This window comes from Urocitellus parryii, chromosome 12 (assembly GCF_045843805.1).
Source record: "Urocitellus parryii isolate mUroPar1 chromosome 12, mUroPar1.hap1, whole genome shotgun sequence".
Classification (NCBI taxonomy): Eukaryota; Metazoa; Chordata; class Mammalia; order Rodentia; family Sciuridae; genus Urocitellus; species Urocitellus parryii.
Window position 1 is genome coordinate 83,305,140 of NC_135542.1, and position 26,103 is coordinate 83,331,242.

The 26,103-nt window shown below is 33.1% G+C and overlaps 1 protein-coding gene across 3 annotated transcripts in view; it reads right to left on the bottom strand.

Moving 5' to 3' along the window:
- Window positions 1-26,103, bottom strand: part of Vps54 (VPS54 subunit of GARP complex) — an 88,584-nt gene that overhangs the window by 48,455 nt on the left and 14,026 nt on the right. Inside the window, exons 2-7 of one of the 3 annotated variants that reach the window (XM_077791890.1) lie at window positions 16,576-16,731; window positions 14,520-14,725; window positions 12,674-12,752; window positions 10,343-10,377; window positions 7,765-7,896; window positions 3,905-4,290 (exon numbers count right to left, since the gene is read on the bottom strand). In XM_077791890.1, the coding sequence (XP_077648016.1) occupies window positions 3,905-4,290; window positions 7,765-7,896; window positions 10,343-10,377; window positions 12,674-12,752; window positions 14,520-14,725; window positions 16,576-16,711 (974 nt within the window). In that variant the 5' untranslated portion in view covers window positions 16,712-16,731. Of the gene's footprint in view, window positions 1-3,904; window positions 4,291-7,764; window positions 7,897-10,342; window positions 10,378-12,673; window positions 12,753-14,519; window positions 14,762-16,575; window positions 16,732-26,103 lie in introns of those variants that run through there. The other 2 variants (XM_077791889.1, XM_077791891.1) reach the window with 2 other exon arrangements.

The window sequence follows — 26,103 nt, forward strand, 5'->3', positions numbered from 1 at the left end:
CACAAAAAGAACAGCAATGAGATAGGATATAAATTTACATAAAACTTCAACATGGTTTGCTCCTCAAGTTGTTTTTAAGGAAATCATAGATTCTCTTTTACCATAGCTTGGAAGTCAACTCTCAGGTATCATCTCTGGGTATGCCTTCAACAAACTGCCTGAAAGGATTATGGTGAGAAGTCCATATCATTACATCTACTGACATTTAATCATCAAAATAATAAAATTCTCTGTCAATTCAGCATAGCATCTTAAATGTAAGGTCTATATTGACCTCAGATATTGTTTTAAATAACTTGAGTAGTTTCATTTTTATGCATTCTTAAATTTTGATTAACAACCAAGAATAGATACAAGCCTCAATATTAACATCCAATGTTATAACATCATAGGCATCTGATTACACATACAAATTTGTCCAAACAAATCCTTATACAAAAAAATCCAGAACTTGGGGCTGGGGATGTGGCTCAAGCAGTAGCGCACTTGCCTGGCATGCGTGCGGCCCGGGTTCGATCCTCAGCACCAAATACAAACAAAGATGTTGTGTACACCGAGAACTAAATAAATAAATATTAAAAATTCTCTCTCTCTTAAAAAAAAAAAAATCCAGAACTATGTTTGACAAACTTCATCTATTCTTCCTTGTCTAATTATTCTTTTTATATCGTGACTATTATAACAATAAATGCAATAATAATAACCTATGCATTTTAACCTTTTCAAAAATGTTGAATAGCAGAAAAATCTGCTGACAGTTCACTTTAAAAGCATGTAACCTGATAATCACATACAGTAATTTAGAGTGGTAACAAATCTACTAAAATGACAACTAAAATATCATTCTCTAAAAAAAGCATCCATACACTCAGCTAAACAAATTAGAACAATTACATACTTTCTACTTAAATCTGCTTCAATTCGTGTGTTTATTCAGATTTTCCTCTAGTTACAAGATCAATAATATGATCTCAGTGCTGTTTTTTTAGAGAAGTCTATCAATAAACTCGACAATAATTCTAGTTTTATCAAACAGCAGAAACTAATTTCTTGGCTTCATCCGAAAGCATATAATGTGAATATTTTCTTACTATAATGTTTGAAATTTAAATGATAAGAGACTATTTCAGGATCAAATAATATGCTAAATATCTTTTGATATCATCAATATTAAAAAATCTCACCGGGTGGAGTGGCATAAACTTGTAATCCCAGTGACTCAGGAGAGTGAGGCAGGAAGATCTCAAGTTCAAAGCCAGCCTCAGCAACTTATTGAGGCCCTAAACAACTTACTGAGACCCTGTCTCAAAATAAAAGGAAAAATTTTTAAAAAGGGGGAGTGGCTATGTGGCTCAGTAATTAAGTGTAATCTTTGTTCCCCCCCAAAAAACAAAAAACAAAAAACCTCAATTCATGATGAAACCGTAATAAATGGGAGGCTAAAATTAACTGAATGTTTTTCATCATTTCTTTAAAAAAAAAAAAAAAAGTTGGTGGGGAGTCTGGAGATGTAACTCTGGTAAAGCCAGCTGCTCAAGCAGAAGGATGGCAAATTAGAAGCCAGTCCGAGCAATATACCGAGGCCCTGTCTCAAAATAAAATAAAAAGGGCGGGGGTGTAGCTCGGTGGTAGAGTGCTAGGGATGGTAGGCACAAAGCCCTAGTTTTAATCCCTAGTACTGCCAAACAAACAAACAAAAAAAAAGGGGGGGGGGAGAAGAACATGGTACAAAGTATCCAAATACACTCACTAATATCTTGGCTAATTCATACATTTCAAAAATATGTATTAAGATGTGTATAACATAGCTCTTGTCCAAGACATTAAAAAAAAGACAATAAAATGCGGTAGAATGCTTATAAGATTCTTAGAGAGTACAAATAATGTCCTGAAGTTCAAAAGTAAAAAACCAAAGCTTACACAGAAATTAATTTTAAAGTCAAAAACTACATCAAAAAAATGAAGAAAACGAAAACATTCATAAGCATTATTTACTACCCCTGAACTAGAAAAAACAGAAAAATTATACACAAAAACATTCAAAGTATTAAAAAAAAAGATTAGATTTGTATTTATGGTAATTTGATCATTGGAAGATCTTGGCATGGAAGTTTTCTTTTAAATCAATACAAAGAACGTTCCAGTCAAAAGCAAAACTTTGACTAAGATCCATAATAGAGACTACTAATTTAATCCAATAGAGTTCTCTGGTTGTTCTACTACGGGAAAGATTTCCTATCTTTTCTAAGATATGCCCCACAAAAACTACTAAAATTTGGTTTCAGGTATGAAGAAAAAAAAAAAAGGCAGGTGAAATGCAAGTAGAATACCTTTTATCCCTATGAGTAGAGTATAATTATTTTAGTAAACAAAAGAAAATACAGTTTATCACTGCTACTTATAGTAGACAAGAAATCTATACTACACATTTCTCCTGAGTAAATAAAAATATAAATGATCCAAAACTAATTGTTATATTTCCAAATAAAGTTAAATGGCCTGTAAAATATCTGTGGCACTATGCAAGAAAATAATGTTGATATTTAACAACATTATAACAAAAGTAAAGATAATATGAAGTAAATAATCAGATAGGATTTGACAGAAAAGTAAAACAAAAAATCTATATCACAATAATCCCATTTTAAACTGCTTCAAGTATGAGTCAGTATTCTTCATTCACAAAATGTTTTGGAGTACTATTTAAAAAAAACAAAACATTTGTACATGGAGATATTTATCTGAAGTTAGAGCCTCAAGTTCTGATACCAAATACTTTTACAATTATGACCATAATGGAACTGATATTTGATAGGCAGCTTCGCAAAGATGCATGTTGTATAAGGACTCACTCACTGAGCTAAACCCTTAGCTCTAAAACCATTCGTGTGGTGTGTTGTTATTTTTTTTTTTAATAAAGATATTCTGTCCTTTGAGTTAAGGTACAAAGTCAGGTTCTGATACCAAACTTTTATACAGTTGTAACTATAACAGAACTTCATTCAATAGGCAGCTTTACAGAAATGTATTACATGAAGAATAAACATTCTTTAGGTTTTAAGGAAAATAAAAAAATGCTTCAAGGGAAGAAAGGAAGGAAGAAGGAAGGGAGGGAGGGAAAAAAAGAAAGAGGAAGGAAGAAAGAAGGGCTGGGAATGTAGCTCATTTCTGACAATATGAAAAACAGACTGCAAATCAAAAATGAATCTTAAAGCAGAGTGCAGTGGTGCATGCCTATAATCCCAGCAACTTGGGAAGGAAGCTAGGGAAGAGCACTGCAAGTTCATGGTCAGCTTCAGCAACTGAGTGAGAATTCTGTCTTAAAATAAAAAGGGCTGGGATGTAGCTCAGAGGTGGAGAATCCCTGGGTTCAATCCCTAGTATTGCCAAGGGGGGAAAAAAACTTTACACAATTATTTGATTTAAAACTCATTAAAAGCCAGGAACACTGATGCATAACTGTAATCTCACAATGTGGGAGCCTGAGGCAAGAGGATTAAAAATTCAAGGCCAGCCTGGGCAACTTCAGTGATAAATAAAAAGGGCTGGGAATATAGCTCAATGATAGAGGGTCCCTGAATTCAATAGTAACACAAAAAACAAAACCAACAACAAAAAACTATTATAAAGCTTTTAAAAAATATTAACTTAATTTTAAACATACTGGTATTCACCTCTCTAACTTCATGTACTATCTTGACATAAAGCATTTCAATATTTTCAAAATGTTATTTTCATAGTTGTGACTGGTCTTGTAGTTATTGATAATGAAAAAAAATACACATTTTACTCTGAATACATCAATACACATTTTACTCTGATACATTCACACTTTGAACATTAGATGCTAATATTTATACTTTAATGTTTTCTAACATTATTTCTAATGGCTTAATAAACATACCGAAAACTGTGAATGCCCTGAAGTTCCTGCTGTAGAACCTCCTGTGTTGTTGCTATTAAGTCCAATGCTCCAACAAATTCAGAAGTAGATAATAACACCTGCACTGTAGGCTGAGTTTGGTGTACAGTGGCCATTAACTTCAGTTTATTGTATACTTTAACACAATTATTTCTGGTAAGAGCCAGTCTTAAAATGTGTAGTGATCCTTCACACATTACTTTATCAATCTGTGCAATTTTATCTCGAAGCATTTTTACAGCTTGGGAAGTTTTCTTGAGGTAGTCCTGCAATTCATGTTGAGAGGTCATTGCATGAAAAAATGCTTCTGAACGTAGAGAGATCTGTTGAGCAATGTTTACTTCCACAATGTCCAGATAATGGCTCAGCTTTTAAAAGGGAAGGAAAAAAAATTATGGAGAATTATAAGTATCCAAATATTTTCTGAAAATGAAAATAATAAAAGTCTTCTACATGTATTTTCAATTGCATGGTGTGAATTATTTGATTATGGAATCCTTGGAATCAGGGGCAACATGACAGAGAGATGAGCCCAAAGAATAATAAATTAACTATTAAAGAGCAGGTTATTGACCTTTCTCTGCTCCTGCCAAACACAACCCACCAAACACTCTAAAAGAAAAGAGTACCCCAAAGCTATAATTATAATTAAGGTTATAATTCTAAGGTTATAATTCTTATTATAAATAAGGTTATAATTCTAGATTTAGAAGTTGTAAAATCTGAAAGTGATCTTCACAAATATCACACATATCTAAGTAGATGACTATAGTTTCATTGACTGACTTTCTTCTGTGTTTTAGGAACAGGTATTTTGTTTGTATCTAGTTTTTCTAATTTAAATAACCTTTGGATACAAGTATAATTATTACTTTGCAGATGAGGAAACCCAGAGACATTAAATGACTTAAATTAATCTGTCAGACTCAAAAACTGAAGCCCTTTCTACTATATTATGCTGCTTTGAAATGCTAAATAATCCATGAAAGACAGACTGGCAGTTCAGACACAAATTATAGGAAACACCAGAATTTGCTTGGATCTTTTCCTTTTTTTCTCCTCACATTTTTTAATCGATGCATTCTAGTTATATATACTAATGAGATTTGTTACACATTCATACATGCACACAACATAATTACATAATTGGGCCAATATCACTACCTGGATCTTTTTCCAAGGCTGCTTATTTTACATTTCAAAAATGATTATTTTATACATTTATAAATTTTTTGTTTTCAATATACTGTTCTCCTAAAAGATTAACAAATTTCCTTAAACACTTAGCTCATGCATATTTAACACTATGATTCTTATAGTTATATATTAAACACGCTTTATAAATTTCAAATATAGACTTCTAAAACTTAATTTGTCCTTTCTTGCTTTCTAGCTGCATATGCCTTTGGGGACTATATTATCATTCCATCTCTTCCATTTTTTTAACTTTTAGTTTTTTTTAATCTACACTCAGACTCTAGGCACTATCTCTGAATATCTCTTAGCATTAAAGGGTTGATCGACTCCAACATTTAGGATTTAAATGATTAGAAGAGATTATTTAATCATTAAGACTGTTTCCTTAAAACAGTATCACTTATATCTTCAGTAACATTCTTTTAGTAATTTATTATAACATACAATAGATCAAAAACAAAAAAATTTCTAGAGATTATGTCTTGGGTTTATACTCTTTGACTCTTGTTTTCATCTCCAATAGAGTTGTTCATTTATTTACCTAAAAAAGCATCATGAACACAAATGTAGAAGGGTAGACTACAAATTCAAGTGGACACAAGTTTCATAAAAATAAATGAAAAATGGATAGCCCATTTAGGATAGTGCTACTCAGATTGTAGTTTATAAGTGGCTGCCAATCTTAGACTGTTTCATAGGTCCATGATAAAATAAGGAATTTTGCCAGAATGGAAATCGACTGTATCAGTAAGCTCTCCTCCTCCTCCTCCTTCTCATCATCGCTGTGCTAGGGCTTGAATTTGGGACCTCACACATACTAGGCAAGTGCTCTACCACTGAACTGCATTCCCAGTCCTTTTTTCCCCTTCTTTTTCTTGCTTAATAGAAAGATTCTTAATGAAAGAAACTATGTGATTTGCATTCTGGTAAAAACCCCTTATCTCATCACAGGCCAGCACTTTGGGTAGCATAATATAGAATCCAGATTTCTTTAATTCTGGTTGTAGCATCTCTTCTCTAAATCTAACAAGATAAATCAACTGTTGTCCATAATAGGAGCTTGAAAAGCTGTTTTAGAATTGTCTTCCACTCCTAACAACAGAGCAGAATGAAAAGGAGTCAGAATGTAAATACTGCAAACCTGATTGTGTATATACAAATTTTAAAATTTTTCCATTACTTTAGCCATTTTAAATATTCAGGATAAAAAAAAGTATTTAATTTCAATTTCAAATGCTTTTGGAAATCCACTGATCTATTCTTTTCAAAGGCACAATTTTTTCATAAATATTATGAACTGTAAATATCTATGAAATACAAATGCCATAAAAGAAAAAAATGTTTAAAATATTCCTAAAAGTATCTGGGTAGATAGACAAGATTTTTATTAGCTTTTGTTATTGCTGTTAAGGTATTATTCTAGCAGGTAACAGACTTCGGACTGTGAAAATGCAGTCTGAGAGCAAGCTTGTATCAATAATTCCTGCACTTTGATCCAATTTATGAATTTGTTCTTACACAAGGAAAATCTCTTTATAGATGAAAATGTTGCCAAAGAAAAACTGAGTTCATTTTCATTTTTAATTGTGAAAAAAGGAATATTCATGATTCTTGTTTTTTAACGTTTTAATTTTTAGTTTTAGGTAGACACAATATATTTATTTTATTTTTATGTGGTGCTGAGGATTGAACCCAGTGCCTCATGCATGCTAGGCAAGCACTGTACCTCTGAGCCACAACCTCAGCCCTCATGATTCTTTTCCAATATCTCTTTTGTTCTCCTCCCTAAGTTAAAAGTCTTCAGTTACTGAGGAGGACTGGACCTAATTTACAAACAACCTTCCTAAGAAAAGCTTTCAGATTGCTAAGCAATGTCACTATAGTGAAACAAAGCAGTTTCTCATTTTAATCAGTCAGTTCAAGAAAGGCTCTAAACCAAGTGGTAGGAAAGAAGAGAGATCTAAAGTTTTTACCATAATTCAAATTTTAGAAATTCTTAATAGATTATGCTTAAAGTTCTAACTTTTAAATGACTTTCAAGATGTTGACTTCTGAAATATAGAACACTAAAAAATTTAAAAACCTATCAACTACTAATATTCGAAAAGCAAGGCTTTTGTAAAGCTAAAATTACAATAGGAATATTGTATTTTTTAACCTAAGACATCTTGCTTCAAAATAATCATCCTTATGATGAAAATAAGGAAAAAAAATAGTACCTCAGGAAAAGTTTGGTTTCTGTACTTTAAATCATTCTGATAAAATTAGCTGATACATAACAATCATTTGGGATAAATGCAAGCAATTTCCTTCATTGTGTCATCTAATATATCTTTTCCATTAAAATTCCATCAAGTGCTATTTCTGATGAAAAGCAAATAGTAAAGTCTCTCTTTTTCCACAAGCCCAACTTTTATTCCATTGAACCAAAATGTTATTAGTTTATCAGTTAAGACAAAAAGGCTTATGTTGACAGTAACAACAAAAATGAACTTGCCTAATGTATGCAAGGTCCTAGGTTTGACCCCTAGTACTACAGATAAAGAGAGAACTTAAAAGAAGTAGAGCTTACTCGGTAACTAAATCTGAATTCACTAACAGTATCACTTACTCAGAAGTTTTCTATATGGAAAGAGAGAAATTACCTTTTCTTGAAGCAACTTTGAGGAAGCTGCATCACGATTTCCTTTTCCACCAGCAGTATTAAAATGAGACCATGGTAAAACTGAATTAAAAGTTAAGGAATCGTCCAAGGCAAAATCTGGTTTCATAAAAATCTATTGAAAGAATACATTTTCCTCAATTAGATGAACATTTTCTTTATTATCCCTTCTAATAATACAAGACCACCAAGCAAAAATCAACGTGAGCATGAACAGAAAAAGCAAGTGATAATAGACTAAATTATTTATCCCAAAATCTGGATCAGAATTTTATATACACAATGTTTCAACAAGCTTAAAATGCTCATCAAAGGTAATGCTTGTTTGTTTCCCTTTACCAATGGGGATAGTCATTTCATTACTACATGATCAAACTCACTAATGTAGTCCCACTAGGGACATAACAAAGGGAGATACTATACCTAAAATGTCTGTGTCATTTCCCTAAATAGTTTTTTTTTAATGTTAAATATCCATTTCTCTAATTTTTTTCAATTCCTCAAATTTTATTTCTATTTTCTCCTATGCATTTTTTTTCAAAATTAGTTTTTAGAATAAACACACTCAAATATAAAACTAAAATTCAATTTTACAAAGACTGTTCTTCCTTTCCATACCATATCCAGCTAGTCAATAGGACTTATCAATTGTATTTCCTAAATATTCCATGAAACCCGTCTCTCCTCTGTCTCCTTAGCATATATCAATTTATCTCTTCATAATCTCTAGTTTACAGTAAGTAGTTATGTTACTGATGTTCCTCCCTTATCTATCCCCTGTATTACTCTTTTAAAATGTCAAGTATAATTTTATCAACTTCCCACCTAAAACTCTCAGTGGATTCCCATGACCTGCAGACCAATTAAGAATGGTATCCAAACTTCATCTTAAAAAAAAAAAAAAAAAAACCAATCCCAAATAGTTCTGTGGGTCTTGTCAGTTCCTTTTACTACTTACACATTTTTATCTTCTTATGTTTAAGTATCTTTGTGCTTCCTTTGGCTTAGAATGCCTCTTTTTGCCTATCTCCCTGGAGAACATGAACCAAAAGACCAAATATATCTGTTTATGACACAGATTAATCACTCTCACCTCTGAACACAGCATAAACATGTATAAAATGTAAAATGTATATCTCTCCCCAGAGATCTATGTTCCTACAAGGTTAGATCATAGTTCATTAGTCAATGTACCCCTAGCACCAGGAACAAAACATCATTTAATCAATTTATTAAAGTCTTTGCTATATTTAATCTACTGATTCATTTCACATATACCCCAAAACTAGTATGATTATGATTGAGAAAAAAGTAAATTTGAGACAAAAGTAAATTTTCTAATCCATGCTTTAATATTATAATTAAAAGGACTGATTAGACAGGTGGAAACAAAGATAAATTACAACACAGGTCCTTATCTCAAGGATATTCGGTCCAAAGAATGTGATAAAATATATATACAATTGACCCTCTATATCCTTGGGTACCAGATGAGCAGATTCAACAAAATGAAGATCAAAAATAGTAAGAGAAAACTTCATCTATACTGAACATTTACCGCTTTTTTCTCTTTGTCATTATTCTCTAAACAATAAAACATAACAACTATTTATATTGTATTGGGTATTATAAGTAATCTATAGATGATTTAAAGATTACAGGAGGATATATGTTGGTTATACATTTGTCTCCTTAAGGGACAAATATATAAAAATCCCACAAGGAGAAGAATATCTAGGGAAGTAGATATCCTAGATAAAATGTTATGGGAATTTGGCAAAGGGATCAATTATTTTCAGTTGGGAAGAAAAATAAAGTACATAGGTAAAGCTGCCATTTTAGTAGAAAACTGTAAAGGAGTAGGTAGGGGAAGATGAGGAAAAAGCCTTCCAGATTGAGAGAACAGTGCAAGTAAAACATGAAGCAAGGAAAAAACAGTTTGGCTGAAGAAAAAAAAATTGTAAAAATTGGCAGGCAAAAGTTAGAGAAGTTGACTAATGGAAGCAAATCACGAAGGCTTTTAAATGACAGAATATTGATTTTATTTTATAGGAGTCAAAGAACTTTAAAAATTATCACCCTATTCCTTTTTCCATTGTTCATCTTTCTATCTTTCTTATCCATAAGAGCAATTGTCACAGATCTCTTTGAGAATCTGATGAAAGCAATGGACTCTCCCCAGAAAATAATGCATCTATTATACAAATCTACAAAATTTATCACACCAAGAAAATCTCTTTTAATAATCTGCAGGGGTAGATTATTAAAATAACAAAATTATTTTTCAGAATAGAGACTTGGATGTATTTATAGGTTTCACTGATTAGGTAGAAAGTCATGATGCAAAAGAGAAAAGAATACCATAAATATATAACTTTTGTCAAATGTATTTTTCCTTAAAAAAAAAAAAAAAAGAGGGTGAGAAACAAGAAAAGTGGTGCAATAAAGCCCCAAAAGAGGCAAAGTGGTCCAACTGTCAACAGCCAAATAAAAGCTTCTTATTAGGCAAAATTAAAGACTACATGTCAAAAACAGGTACTCCCATTTTTAAGCTCTGTTACCTTAGGTACTTGCTCCAGATCTGTCCTGGATTTATCTATGGAAAAAAGGAAAAGAGAAAATATGATTTTTTAAACTTGTTTTCATTTTACCTCCATAAAATGTTTTTGACAGATTCAATATTATACTGGACCACAAGCAAATAACAATACTTAAGTTTCTTCCTTCATCAAGTATCCATCAATTAATATCATCTACAAACTTATCTACAAATGAATCTACTTTACATTCATCCAACTGATCCAGTCTCAGATGAAAGACCCTTTCTTTTCTTCTTCTTCTTCTTTTTTTTTTTTTTTTTGTGTGTGTGTGTGTCACAGATTGAACCTAGGGGCACTTAACCACTGAGCTACATCCCAAGCCCATGTTATTTTTTCTTTTGAGACAGGGTCTTACACTAAGTTGCTTAGGGCCTTACTAAGTTGCTAAGGCTAACCCTGAACTTGTGATCCTCCTGCCTCAGCTTCCGAAGTTGCTGGTATTACAGGTATATGCCACAGTGACTGGCTCCTTTTCATTTCCAAAGTTAACCTTTTGGTACTTGGACTCCATCTCCTCCTGCTTTTTCTGTGAGCTTGCTTCATCAATTACCCTCCCTCCTTTCATATCTTCAACTTCTTTGCTTCTATTAATTCTTATATCTCTGTATATAAATATGCTCAGTTCTCTTCCATTTAAAAAAAAAGATAAAATCTTAGGACTAGGACTAGGTTGAAGCAAGGGAGACAGCTAAGGTAAGGAAGTATTCATGGTGGGGTTACATAATGCCTCTCTTGCTTCCGCTAGTTCTGGCCCTAAAAACACATTATTCCACTCTGTTCTCTCTAACCCCCAATGCCCTATCTCAAATCTTCAAGTCTTATCCCTACCAGTAGTCTGTATTTCTTTCTCTTGAATTCATTCCTTAATACGTAGTATTGAGGTTTTTGTAACTAATTCTCCAGTCAAAATGTTCTCCCTAAGATCTCCTAACTGCCAAATTCTAAGAGACTTCTCAGTGTTCAAAATGATTATCCCTGAAGTATTCTCACACTATAGACTAATCATTCTCACTTCACTGAAACTCCCTGTTTCATTTCTAGGGTATAATTCTCTTATTGATTTTCCAATCTCTTTGACCACTTTTTTGTCTCCTTCACAAGTTCATTATCTGCGATCTACTCCTTAAATGTGATAGCTTCATAGCATTCATCATCAGTCCTTCTCACTATTCACATCCTCCCTGGGTAATCCCATGCATGCCCTTGGATTCAACTACCATACTACTGTCTAGCACACTGTCTATGATAATGTCCACCATACCTATATTTCAGCCTGCATTTTTCTTTCCTGAGCTGCAGGTTGCCAACTAGACATGTCCTTCACTGCAACTCTGCAACTAAACTACTAGCCTCCATCTCTTTCAAAATCTCTCCTCCTACCCAGCCTCTCTTGTTGACTTGTACCGCTTACCTAAACAGTTGCGCAAACAAGAAACCTGGAGCTATCATGGACATTAAAACCTATACTTAGATCTCTGAGATATCTCTCTCAAAGATCTAATCCCCTTTCCATTTCCATTGTAACTGTTACTGGGACCACATCATTTCTCATTTGTATTACCACTTAAGAGTCCAACTATCTCACTGCCTCCACTCTTACTATCATTTAAAAATTCATTAGCCACAACTGTTTTAGTGTTAGGTATAATTATAAATCTGACCAAGTTGAAAATGTTTTGTAGCACTATACTGCCTTTAGAAGAAATACAATTCCTCAGCATTGCATATAATGCTCTTTTTAACCCCTGCCTATTGCTTCAGCTATATTTCTTAGTCTCAGTACAGCAAACATACTAGACTCTTGCACTCTTTGAACATGTTATGTTCTCTCAGTTCTATTGCTTTATATAAACTATTCCCTTTCCCTGAATGCTTTATTCCCCCACATAATTGTTTCACACTAACTAGTTTAAAACACAGGTAATTATCATTAACTATGCCAAGCCTTTTGAGTTAGAAATGTTATCTGCACAAACTTATCACCACACCAAACCTTCTTTGACCTTATTCAAGAGACAATCAGCTTCTTCAGGACTGAGAATATTTCTGAACTAACCTATTTTTGAGCAACAAGCAAAATTCAAAGCACCATGCTATTAAATATTTGTTACGCTCAAGAATTACACTACTGTCAGACCCATAAATTTTTCTCTTGAAAGCTTTCAGAAAATAGGCTACAAAATTTTACTATAAATACAAATTATAGATATGACAGCAAGGTTCCAGAATTAAGATTTTGTTCATTACTATTTATGCAATGCTTTACTATCTACAAATAACACATTTTCATACCATGAGTATGTAAAAGAGTCCTGTCAAAGGTATCTTTAGGAGGACAAATATTCTTGCATCTCTCATGTATCTTCTCTCTCTAATCAAAAGATAATAGTTAAATAAGTAATCAATGCTATGAAGAAATATGATTATCCAAAGCATCAAATTGTTTCATAACAGAATACCAAAATATAAGCAAATTAGTTCTCTAATTTTTAATACATGAAATCACAAGTGCTCTAAACTTAAATACAAATAAGTATATACCTACACTTACATAATTATAGTAAAATCTCCATATATGGAATGAAGAAAGAAAGCAAACAGAAAATGTTTATTCACATAACAGAAATCAATTAGGATAATTTGTTTTAAATCAAGGAAGAAAACCCTAAAACCTACATAAAACCAGAGAGAAAGACAGAAATTAATCACTGCCACTTTGAGTTTAAACAAACAAACAAAAAATCCACTCTGATTTAGGACTTAATGACCACATAATAACATTGTCATCTTTTCAGAGATGCCACGGAAAGGACACCTGAAAATAGCAAATATGTTGATAAAAAACCACTTGGTTACTGGTTCACTGTCAGTGACTACAGGACTCTTTTCCAAAGAGGCTGTACCATTTTGCATGCCAATTAGCAACAAATGACAGTTCATATTGTTCCATGTCCTTGCCAATATTTGGCACTGTCTGTATTTTGGATTTCTGCCATTCTAATAGATATGTAGTGGCATCTTGTTTAAATTTGCAATTTGTAGATTCTGTATAAAAATATTTGATAGTGCTAAAAAAGAATCAGATATTATATGCATTAATGCCAATAATAAGGCCATATTTAGCCTATTTCCAAACCATAAAAAGAGCAAAGTAATCAAGTAAAATAAAATCAGCATAATTCAAATTAGACTTGTAAATGAAAGAGTACAAAAAAGAATACTTTTGGGCCAGGTACAATGGCACATGCCTAAATTCCAGGCTACTGGGGAGGCTGAGGCAAGAGGCTCACTTGAGCCCAGTTCAAGGCTGACCTAAGAAATACAGTGAGATCCCATTTCAAAAAATTTAAAATATGTGTGTGTCTGCTGTATCACTTTGATTTTTTAAAAAGACTGAAATGGCAACTAGTTTTATATTGCTAATTAGCCACTCACTAACAATCTAAAAATGAGTAATAGGCCATTTCAAACTCAGCACTACACTCAGTTTTTGTTTCAGACCAGTTTTCAAGCAACATACTGAATTATAATTATTTCTGGATATATTAAGGCAATCTGCTATTGTGATAAATGAGAGACACAGGAATGGTTCTACTCCTAATTTCTTTCCTTTTTTGGTGGTGGGGTGGGTGGTTTACAGAGAATGAACCTGGGGTACTTAATCACTAAGCTACATCCCCATCCCTTTTTACTTTTTATTTTGAAACAGGGTCTTGCTAAGTTGCTGAGGCTGGTTTTGAACTTGAGCTCCTCCTCCTCCTACCTCAGCCTCCCAAGTCTCTGGAATTACAGACATGTGCCACCACACCTGGATATTCCTATTTTCTTAAATCTCACAAATTATCTAAACTTTACAGGCCTAATAGAACCATTTTCTCCTTGGTAGACAGGGTAGGTTTCATACTGAATCTTAGCACCAACAAGAATGTGTAATTCTGAAAAATCACTACAGTAAGAGAAATGTATTAAAATTATATCTAAGAAAAGAACTAAACTAACCCAGGACAGGAGGATTTATATGAATATAAAAGAATACCATCACAGGTTCAAATATTATTGGTTGAAAATTTAAAATAAATCAAACTAAAACTCTATTATTTTTTACCTGACTATAACTAATTTCAAGATTAGATATTACCTGAGAGATTTCCTGTTGATATACTGTAAAATGTTCCTTGCTGATCTGTGGGAGGTAGAATGAAGGTATGACTTCGGTGTCCACAAAGTCCAATCCCCATGTTTTTGTGAAGAAATCAGATTCTCTTTTTGCTAATCTAGGATCATTTAGTGCTGCCGGGAGATTTACTTTGGAATGATATATAGTCCATCTATTTTGATCTGTAACTAGAGATGGGGTAACACATAAACTACTTGAATCACCTGCAAAAAGTAAACAAGAGAACTCTGTAAAGTTAGTTCTATTGTTTGCGAATATATCCTAGAAAAAGAAAATGCTTAGATTCTAGCTTGCACAAACCAACCAGATGCTTTCTTCCATGGCAAATATTAATTTTAAAAAAGTCAATCTGATTAAGTAATCTTCATCCAGAAGCAATTAATTCTCAAAAGGATGAAAAACATGAATAAGATAAAGGATATGCAAAATTTGAGGGTTGTAGTTGCCAGATGGGGGTAGGCGTAAAAAAAAAATAATAATCATTAATTCCTTCCTATCATTTTTTTCAAAATTGAAAATATCCCATTTATTTTTTGTTTGTTTGTTTTAAGAGGCAGGGCTTTATTCTATTGTACTATGACAGGCATTCCTGGTTCAAACATCATTTATTTGATTTGTTATCAGGTGACATAATATTGCTGTGGCACTGACCATTAAAAAAAGAAAAATATAGTCAATTCCCATTATTTGCAGCAGTTTTGTTCCACAAAGTACTATGAACACCTAATTAGCAAATACGGAACCACTGCTCCTACAAAATTAAAAAGAGTTAAGTTCTTATGAGCCTCAGGTCACAACATTTTCATCAACCAATGCATAAATTCATTTTGTATATCTTTCTTTTTAAAGACTATTTTTCATTATATATCACTGATTCATTAACATTTAACTCATGGCTAATGGCACCATAACCCATAGCTGAATGAAACTTTTTCTACACATGCATTTTCTTTATAAGGTATAACACAGCCTGATTGTCTTTATGAACACTAGACAGCACTATGGTATTTGCCTGGGGGCTGATTTAACAGCAAAATCACCAAGAGAAAGCACAAAAATGCAAAACATGAAATATTGTTCTGTGTGTCCAGGCAGCTCAAATTTCTCTTTTTTCCCCCCAACCCCAAGTATTGGGGATTGAACCTAGAGACTTGCACATGCTAGGCAAGTACTCTACCAATGAGCTCCAACCCCCAGTCTTTTTATTTTGAGACAAGGTCTCATTAAGTTGCCCAGGCTGGCCTCAAACTTGTGATCCTCCTGCCTCAGCCTCCCAAGTGCTGGGATTACAGGATTACAGGCGTGTACTACTATTGTCTAGTTTCAAGTTTTTCAAAGCTCTCTGCACAAATCTGCAAAAGACCTCAAAAGTATAACTAGTATTGATTTGGGGTTTACAGATAAATTTCAGGGAGCAGAATATACAAATACAGAAACTGCAAGTAAGGAGGACAGATTGTACTGTTTTAACTAAACAACTTTCAGTCTAAACCTTCATTTTTTAACACTTATTCAACTTATATAGGTAACTTATTTTATGGCATTTCAAGAAAAAAACTATAATCCAATTTCATTATCAACTTATTTCCAAATTATTTATCTATCTATATTACATTTACTTTTAGTTATAGATGGACACAAAGTCTTTTATTTATTTATTTTTATGTGGTGCTGAGGATCAAACCCAGGGTCTCATGCATGCAAAGCAAGCACTCTACCACTGAGCTACAACCAACTCCAGCCCTATCTTTATTTTTAACATTAAAAATTTACTCTTTTGGGTTGGGGTTGTGGCTCAGTGGCAGAGCACTTGCCTCGAATGCGTGAGGCCCTGGGTTCAATCCTCAGCGCTACATAAAAATAAATGGGACAAAATATTGTGTCCAAGTTTAACTAAAAAGTTATTTTTTAAAAAATTTACTCTTTCAGGGTAAGTATAGGAAATATGACTGCTAATTTAAAGATAATACAAATTATCAGTAAAAAATCCTCAAAGAGGAAAAATAAAAAGCATTACCTGTGGGTTCCTTGGGACATACATCTGGCAGTGACTGTACAGGTCGAATGTGTTTTGTTGGATCTACCTCTTTTTTAAAGAAAACATCACTGCTGCTTCCTTGAGGCACTGGTGAAGAACTGTGGCTTGAAGCCATTGCATAAAATCACCACTCAACTAAAAATGAGTAAGAAACAAATAATAATTGAGACTTTATACAAACCAAAATCTGTTATTATGCATATAATAAGTTTTCTTTCAAATACAGAAACTTTTTCAAAATCCCTCAAAGTATATATAAGCATGCAGTTTGCATATAGTGAAAGTTGTTCATAATATTTAGTTTGCTAAGGTATTAGTCCTTGTTTGAAAAAAAAAAAATCTCACAAGTAAAACTTCCTTAGTCTTTTATCCAAATTCAAATTTACACCAATTCTATACCCAATAATATCAAAGATGAAAACACTCCATTCATTAAGTATACAGTAATGATACATTACAGCAAAATGGTGAAGTACTTTTTAAAATATATATATATTTAGTTGTATATATACCTTTATTTTATTTTTTTGTGGTGCTCAGGATCAAATCCAGCATCTTGCACATGCTAGGGAAGTGCTCTACTGCTGAACCACAACCCTAGCTCATACATTTTTTTTTTCATTACTATTCTTTTTTCCTTTTTGAACAGAGGATTGAACCCAGTGGCTCTCAACCACCAAGCCATGTCCCCAGACTTTTTTTTTTTTTTTTTTTGAGATAGGGCCTTGTTATACTGCTGAGACTGCTCTATAGTTGTCATCCTCCTGCCTTAGCTGCCTGAGACACTGGGACTGGGATTTTAGGCATGTGCCACCACACCTAGCTCAGTGCCTAAGTTTTTGAAGTCTGCCTACCTGGGTTCATATCATTCACCAACAGGATAAGCAGGTGAAATGACTTAACCCTTGTGTGCCTTTCCTCATCTGTGAAATGGAGGGGGAAAAGATTCCATCTCATAAACATCTTGTCAAGAAATATGGGAATGGGGGGCTGGTGATACGCCTAAGTTGGTAAAGTGCTTGCCTTTCATGTATAAGGCCCTGGGTTCAATCCCCAGCACCACAATAAATAAATAAATAAATAAGAAATGTGGGAATGGGTGTTTAAAAAGCACTTAAAGGGGGCTGGGAATATAGCTCAGTTGGTAGAGTGCTTGTCTTGCATGCACAAGGCCCTGGGTTCAATCCCCAGCACAGCAAAAAATAAAAATATTAAAATAACACATGCCTCAAAGTTAGTGTTCACAGATGTTGGTAATTACCATTATAATTACTTTTACTACGTGACTGCCATAAAGTAATATAATGATTATAAAATCATCAGTAATTAAATTATAAAGGAAAAGAGGTAGCATTCTTCAAGGAGCTTACAATTGTATGAAGAAACCAAAATAAATATGTAAACTCATGTTTTATCTACACAAAAGTAAACTATGTTTACTTTTTAAAATAAGTTCTGAAAGAACTTGTAGGGCAAAACAACAAAATATAGGCCAGAGAGTCAGACTTTATAAATGAAGCAATACTGCAACTGGATAGTGAAGACACTGTATTATTTTATTATTTTCTATGAAATGTTTAGAGATCACTTAATCTAAGTTCTCTCATACTAGAGATTGGTATAGCAAGGCCCAGAAATATAATGTGCTTTACCAAGGAAGGAAGGAAGGAAGGAAGGAAGGAAGGAAGGAAGGGAGGGAGGGAGGGAGGGAGGGAGGGAGGGAAGGAGGGAGGGAAGGAGGAAGGGCGGAAGGAAGGGAGGAAAGGAGGGAGGGTGGGCAGGCCAAGTTAGAATATCTGGTGAATAGAAAAAAGTAGGAAATAAGAAGTAGATACAAGTCAGGTACAGCACATGACAAATAGCTCATCTACTTTTTTTTTTTCATTTAAAAATTTTTTTTAGTTGTAGACTGACATAATACCTTTATTTTATTATTTTTATGTGATGCTGAGGATTGAACCCAGTGTTTCATTGTGCTAGGAAAGCGCTCTACCACTAAGCCACAACCCCAGCCCCTCAACTACTCTTAACTTTCCTCTAGATTGCTAAAAAATTATGTTTCTCAGACTTCCTTGCATATCTACCTCAGTACTTTCAATGCAAGAAAATAATCAACCATTCACTCTGGCTATATAAAAACAGTCTGCTAAGAAAATGCAGACTATGGAATCTGTGAACCCCAGGTTACAGAGCTTCCAGCTTTAGACCAACCTTCCTGTTTACAGGAATGAGAGAAAAAGGATTAACCCACAACATAGAGGAAACAATCAGACAAACTGAAAATATAAGGCATATCAATAATTTTAATAAAGCAGGCAGTTCTTCTAGATTAAAATGACAAGACAAAGCTAATTTGTTAGCTTTGACTGAATCCTGATTCAAAAAGAACAAACTACCTTTAATCCATTCTTGAGATAACTGGAAAATCTTGAATATGGACTGGATGTTAGATATTTTGAAATTATTTTTAGAGTATTAGTGGTGTTGAGACTACAGGAAATGTCCTTATGCTTAGCACAAGATTAATGAAGTATTTTAGAGTGAGGGTGATGTCATTATCTGCAACTTACTTTCAAACAATTCAGCAAAAAATACACACAGATAAAGCAAACATGACAAAATGTTTAAAAGTCTAAGTGAAATATTTATGAATATTGCACATCCTGTGCTTTTGCTTTTCTATAGGTTTGAAATTTTTCACAGTAAAATTTGAGGGAAAAGGTATTTTACACATTTGTCAAATATTAAATAGTACAAAATATAACAAAAGCATGTTCCATTTATAACTGTTTTAATCTACCTCAAGATGGCATGACCTACAACTTCAAATGTAGAAAAACTTAACAACAGAGTTCAATCAAATTTTTATGTTGCAGAATAATAATACTACATACAGAAATTGGAATTCCTGATAAAAGTCTGATTTAAAAAAATAGCTAAGATTTATCACAGGTATTACCCAAATAGTATGCAAAAATTTCTTCACTTCTACATTGTAAAAGTTACTATTTACAAAGAATATCAACACAAAACTACTTACAGTCAACTCTGGATTTTCCATGAGATTTTTTATTATAGGCAAAGTCTTTTTTTCTTTTTGTCCACTATTTTCAATCTACAAAAAACATCTTACTAGAGAGTGATTAACATTACAGATACATTAACTAATCATTTCCCTCCTCCTATGTATCATAAGGAGTAACCTACTTTAAAATCTACCATGCTAACTGGTGTCTCTGCTCCCAGTCTAAATAATTTTGCAGTGCTGCAGGCCAGTGGGTTTTTAGCTGAATTTTACGTGCCTTTCTCACCCAGCAAATCAATCCCTGTACTTGTTTTCCTCTTTGAACAAGTCTTGGTTACCTAATTTTGCTTTATTGTAACTTCAAAAATGAAAGTTTTTGCTCTGAATTCATGGCAGGTACCTTACTCTTTGCTTGAATAAAATCATTCCATTATCAGACTTGCCTTTGGTTTACTATAGATAATAGGCTTTAAGGTGGTTTTTGGTTTTTTGTGTATTAATATATTTTGCATGTTTAAACATGTGTTTAAATATAATTTTAAAATTTTAAATAGAATTGCAGGGTATTTAATTACATAAAAATGTTTATGATATACTGTTAAGAAAGTTTTCAAATTAATAAAGTATGATCCCAATTTTCTAACTTAATACATATACATACTTGCAAAAACACTGTAGGGTATTAACAACAATATTAATAGTAGTTGAGTTCAAAGGACAGAACTAAAGGCATTTTAAATTTTTGCTAGCCTGTGCTTTCCTAAATTTTTCAAATGTTCTCCTATGAAAGTGAATTACTTTGTTAATCAGAGATAATATATAAAAAGCACTAATATTAAACTACACATTAGCTTCAGCCTTATACCTACCTCTACCATGAATCTTTTTGTTTTTCTCACCTACAGAGAACTAGCCTTCCTTTGAACTTGGAATGCTGATTATCTGTATCAGCAGTCTACAAACATTTTGATTATATACCCATCAGCTTAAAAACTTTAAGCAAAAATATTTAAGCAAATACATTTATATATTATACAGGGTACCACTATGTTATTACATTATGTACAATATAAAACTAAGCTAAATGTAAATCGAAAAGATGAGAAAGAGGACTTTTAAAAATATTTTTATTAGTTAATGTATAAAATCTTTCTATTCTCATTTTAATTGAGAACAGTGTGACCTGCTATGCCGTTAGTGTCAAAAATCTTCATACTTTATGAAAGTGATTCAAATATATGGTTCTCAGTTCCATTTATTTTAATGCCTGGGTTTAAAGCCTACTGTAGGTAAAAAAAAAAAAAGTATCACATACGTGTATATGAAACCAAATGGAAAAAATACAACACCATATCACTGCTAACAATTTCTTTTTTTTAATTTTTTTTTTAGTTGTAGATGGACACAATACCTTTATTTTATTTTTATGTGGTGCTGAGGATCAAACCCAGTGTCCCACAGTGCGAGGTGAACTCTACCACTGAGCTAAAACCCCAGCCCATCACTGATTACAATTTCTAAACCCATCATCTGGAGTATGTTTAATAGATTAGAAAATTTTGTTTGTTTTATTTTTAAAAGTTCATACTTTTAGGAACAAAATCACATAATGATTAAAATTTCCAAACATCCATTTTCAAAATACATTCACAGCATAGTGCCTTTAGAAAATTAACTATTTTCTCACTCATTGTTTAAATTAAACTGGGCATAATGGCACACAATTCTCCAAGTATGGAGAGACTGAGATGGGAGGATCACCTGAGCTCAGGAGTTTGGGGAAAGCCTCAACAACATAGTGAGATCCTATTTCTTAAAAAAGTAAATAAAACATAAAATGCTTGGAAGGAACAGAGTAAGTGCACTGTTCTTTGTTTACCCATTTCTTTGGCTAAATTCTATTGTTAGTCCACATGTTGTCTCTCAAAAGATCAGAAAATTTGGAACTTTTTTTAAAAATCTTTTTTTAGTTGTAGTTGGACACAATACCTTTATTTTATTTATTTATTTTTATGTGGTGCTGAGGATCGAACCCAGGGCCTCACATGCGTGAGCACTCGACCGCTGAGCCACAACTCTAGCCCTTAGAACATTTTTTTATTGCTGCTAAAAAACAAATCTAGGGCTCTACCACTTTGGCTCAGTGGTAGAGCGCTTGCCTACACATGTGAGGCACTGGGTTCGATCCTCAGCACCACATAAAAATAATTAAATAAAATAAAGGTATTGTGTCCATCTATAACTAAAAAATGTTTTTAAAAAGTCCAACCACACAGCAAAATTAGACAACTATTAAGAACTAACACATATAGCTACTGAAGCCTATAGGTAGGAAGAAAACCTAGCTTTGCACTTTATTTACTTGTACTCCTATTATTAGTAATACCTTTCATTCAAGTTTTCCCTTTAGTTAAAACTAGATAACAAAATCTGTAAGCCCACTTAACTACTCATGGATACTATGTTACATCACAAGGATGAGCTAAATGAAGGATACCACTGTTATTCCCTTTGTGGGTGGACATATGGACTGACTGGACATGCTGATATGAATCCTTAGAGCAAATATTTGTGAAGGTTAAGCTTAAACTGGGTAATACTTTACAAATAAGTTTGGACTTTATCTACAAGATTGTAGTAAGTCATTATATACTGTAAAATTTTGGTGCCAAATACATCATTCTGGGAGTGTATTAATAAGAGAATAGGACCAAATACAGAACCTAAAAAGACTCCCAACATTTCTGAAGAAAGAAATGAAAGAAAGATACATCAAGGACTGGAGAGGTAGCTTAGTGTTGGAATGCTTGCCTAGCATGTAGAAAGCCCCATCAAATCCCAGTACTGCAAAAAAGAGAGAAAGGGGGTGGGGGATAGATAAAAATCTGTATTGTTGGAGGGATGTAGCTCAGTGGTAGAGCAAACATATGCACAGCATGTAAAAAGCCCTGGGTTCAATCCCCAGCACCAAAAAAAAAAAAAAAAAGTTTGTAATAGAAGAAACATTCATAAGAGTGGGAGGAAAAGCAGGAGAGAAATATCCATCTAGAATGTGCAAATAAAATAATAAGGAAAGAAAAACCTCCTTCAAATTTGGCAATTAGGAAGTTATCAGTCGTATCAGAAAACAATGTCAACTCCAGTTATGAAAGCCAGACTGCAGAGGTTGGACTAGAATATAAGGTGAGGAAATTAAAATACAATGTTCAGCCATTGTTCAAGAGACTCAACCATAACATAATAAAACAGAACACATAGTACAATCTCATTTTGCTAAAAAAATTATAACAATATACAGAAAAATATACAACAAAATGTTGACAGTGGTTATAGCTCTGCCTAGAACCAGTCTTTCCTTACTACTATTTCTAAGCATTTCTCTCCCTTCATTCCCCACAACCCAAAACACCCCCCACACTATTTTCTATCACAAGCATTATAGTTTATACTATAATGACATAAGTATTAAGTTTATAGTACTTTCTCAAATTAAAAGTGATTTATTTATCTGCTTGTTCCCCATTTCCCCCAATATATTGTAAACTTAATACTTACGTCGTCTACTGTCCTATACTATAGCCAACAGAGTCTAAACATTCAATAAACTGCATGAATGTTCACAGAATGAACAAATGAATAAATACTATGGAAAGAAGGTAAGGACACAGAAGCCAATAATAATGTCTCATGTAAGTCTACATATTTTCAAAATAAAATAAAACCTCTATGTCTAAAATATATTTTTGTTGGTATAACATTACTTGTATTTCTAAAATTTTGTTCTATGCTTTCTTAAAGCATAATATAATATACTGCTTAGGAATACTATCTATAGGTAGTTAAATCTCTGTCATTTATTAGTTGTATGACTTTTGAAAACTTTTAAACCTTCATATGTCTCAGTTTCCTCATTTGTATAATGGAACACCAGCAACATCTTTCTCATAGGAATGTTGTAAGAGTTAAATGAAAAAACTTAAGTAAGCTCATGGCATAATATTTAGCACATATTAGACAACAAACAATTGCAATTACTATTATTATTACAAATATCTAGGATTAACATTTGGACTATGCCAAACTTTTAAAATCATAATTTTATCTTTAGGATCCTGAGCTGCCTTTTTTGGAGTGTCCCTCTCCGCCGGCCACCCCCCCCACCCCCCATCCCCGCTTTTTTTAAGTTTGTTTGTTTAGTCCTAGTCCCGAAGAGGAAGAAAAAGGAAAACAGGAAGCAGCAAATCAATATGTGCAGACAAAATTTATTATAAGAAAAGCATAGAACAGTGCCTGCACCTGTGACAAGGAATGTGGCTGGGGATGGTGGCAGGGGTACTGAAAAGTGATGATAAAGCCAGAAAAGGAAAGGTAGAGGGAAAAAAAAAAAAAAAAAAGAATACCAAGCCTAGGAACTACAAGGCACCTTAGCTTTGTGCTCCATCTAGAGAAACAAAGGACTTTTGTCAGGCAACAGTGAGAAAATATGCAAACTGACCTAGAAGAGCTAGTTGCTTCATCCTAGTCCTATGCCCAGTGCCCTCATCTATTGCATGAGCAGGCAGGGAAGACCAGTTGGAATTTAGGTAAAACTGGAGATTGCTTCAATCCCATGACTAATTCTAATGTCCTCTGAAGTTATAATCAAGAGTGCAGTGAAAATACATTATCAGTGAAAGAAGGAAGGATGATAGAGAAGGGAGCACCATGAAGACAAGAGTAAGAATTACACTAAACACTATATAGTTCATAATCTCTCGATTCCATTCAGATTGGTTTGTTGGTCTTCAAAACAATGACCCAATCCATGAGTGATTCAACCATTTACATCAAATAGATGAAGAAATAGACTGAAGACTAACTTGGCTTCAGAACACTTAGATAGTTATGAAGATAGGATTTGAATTCAGATTTTCTGATTCAAAATTCCACTCCTGTTTCTGTACCACATGGCTTCTCCAATTAAAAAAATCTAAATTATTTCACTATTGCCTTCCACCCATTAGACTCCTAGTTCTTTTTCCTTCTTTCCCCCCTTATCAGATCAATTACTAATATCACTAACCTAACCTTACTATAGTAACATAACTATACTAGCATATTACTTATGTCTTCTATTAAATGACAGGAAGAATTAACATCTAACTGTGATAAAGCATTTTATAAGACTTATACTACTGAAAAAACTCTTTTTAAGGGAAAGGGTACTATATATTTTCATCAGTGTAACTTACTATACTTTCTTAGCAAAGGGATAATTATTCATCTAGAATGTGGGATAAAAGGGCTACTACAGGCCATCAACTTAGTGCTTTCAACCGAAAACATTCTGAATTCCAAATTGACTTATAAATAATCATTTATAACATGTCTGTTTGTAATGAGATAATGGAGACAAAGTGGGAAGTGAAGAATATATACATTTCAAATATATAAACCGTTAGACAGTTATTAAAATGTCTATACAAAACTAAAGTTAAAATCTGTATACTCTGTTCTGCTTTGAAAATAATTGCTAAAAGAAATCATGTATTAATATTTTCACAAAGATAAAACAACACTTGGATTTATACAGTTTGGGAACCGCTCTACCTTTCTTCCTTTCAAAATAGAAATAATCTAGTGTTAACAGTCTATCCTTATTAATTATATATGTTTTATACCCGATCTCTAATGGGCAAGGTCTTCAAATAATCTAAGTACTCAATAAATGCTAAGTAAGAATAAATATAATGCTTTCAAGGAATTTTCATTTTAGGAAAAATAAAGCAAAATAGCTAGACGCATCTGCATTAAGTCAGTAAGTGGCTCAAGAATAGAAATAAATGTTAGTTTTAAGAAAAAAGTAACAATGTTCATCAATTAGTTTGGCATTACCTCTGCATTCCTCTCCATTATTTGGGTCTTAGCTCACTTCTGCCTTACTAACTTCTCTACTTAGCCTGAATCCCATGGTCAATTACTTCAACAGACTCTCTTTCAATCCTTTCACTTATCTTGAAACATTTCCCTTTCCCTTTCCCATTCCCCACAGTATATGTAACATTTTTACCACCTTCTTTGTGTTCCCTAGCCAACCTCCATCAATTCTATGCTCAAAAGTAACTGTTTAAAAAGAGTTTTCAGATGACCCTCCTCATATCCAAATATACCTAATTCTCATCTATACAAAACTCCTTTGAAGCAGAATATAGGTGTCTACTCTTTTCAGAGTTAACTGGCTGTTCTTAACCTCACATCTTCCCATTTCATCTGGGACCTTATTCTATTAATTATTCCCTGACTCTCCTATCTTCAATATCTTCATCAACCAAACAAACAACAACAACAAAGAAGTATCAAATTAAACTTCTTTCCTTGAACCCTACTTCCTTCAGTGAGAATTCTTCATCCCCTTCATTAGCAAACCTTTATTTTCTCTATCTCCTTAGCAATGTCTTCCAACTCCAGGCCTGGTTCAGAAAAAGGTTGGTAATGGCCTGATT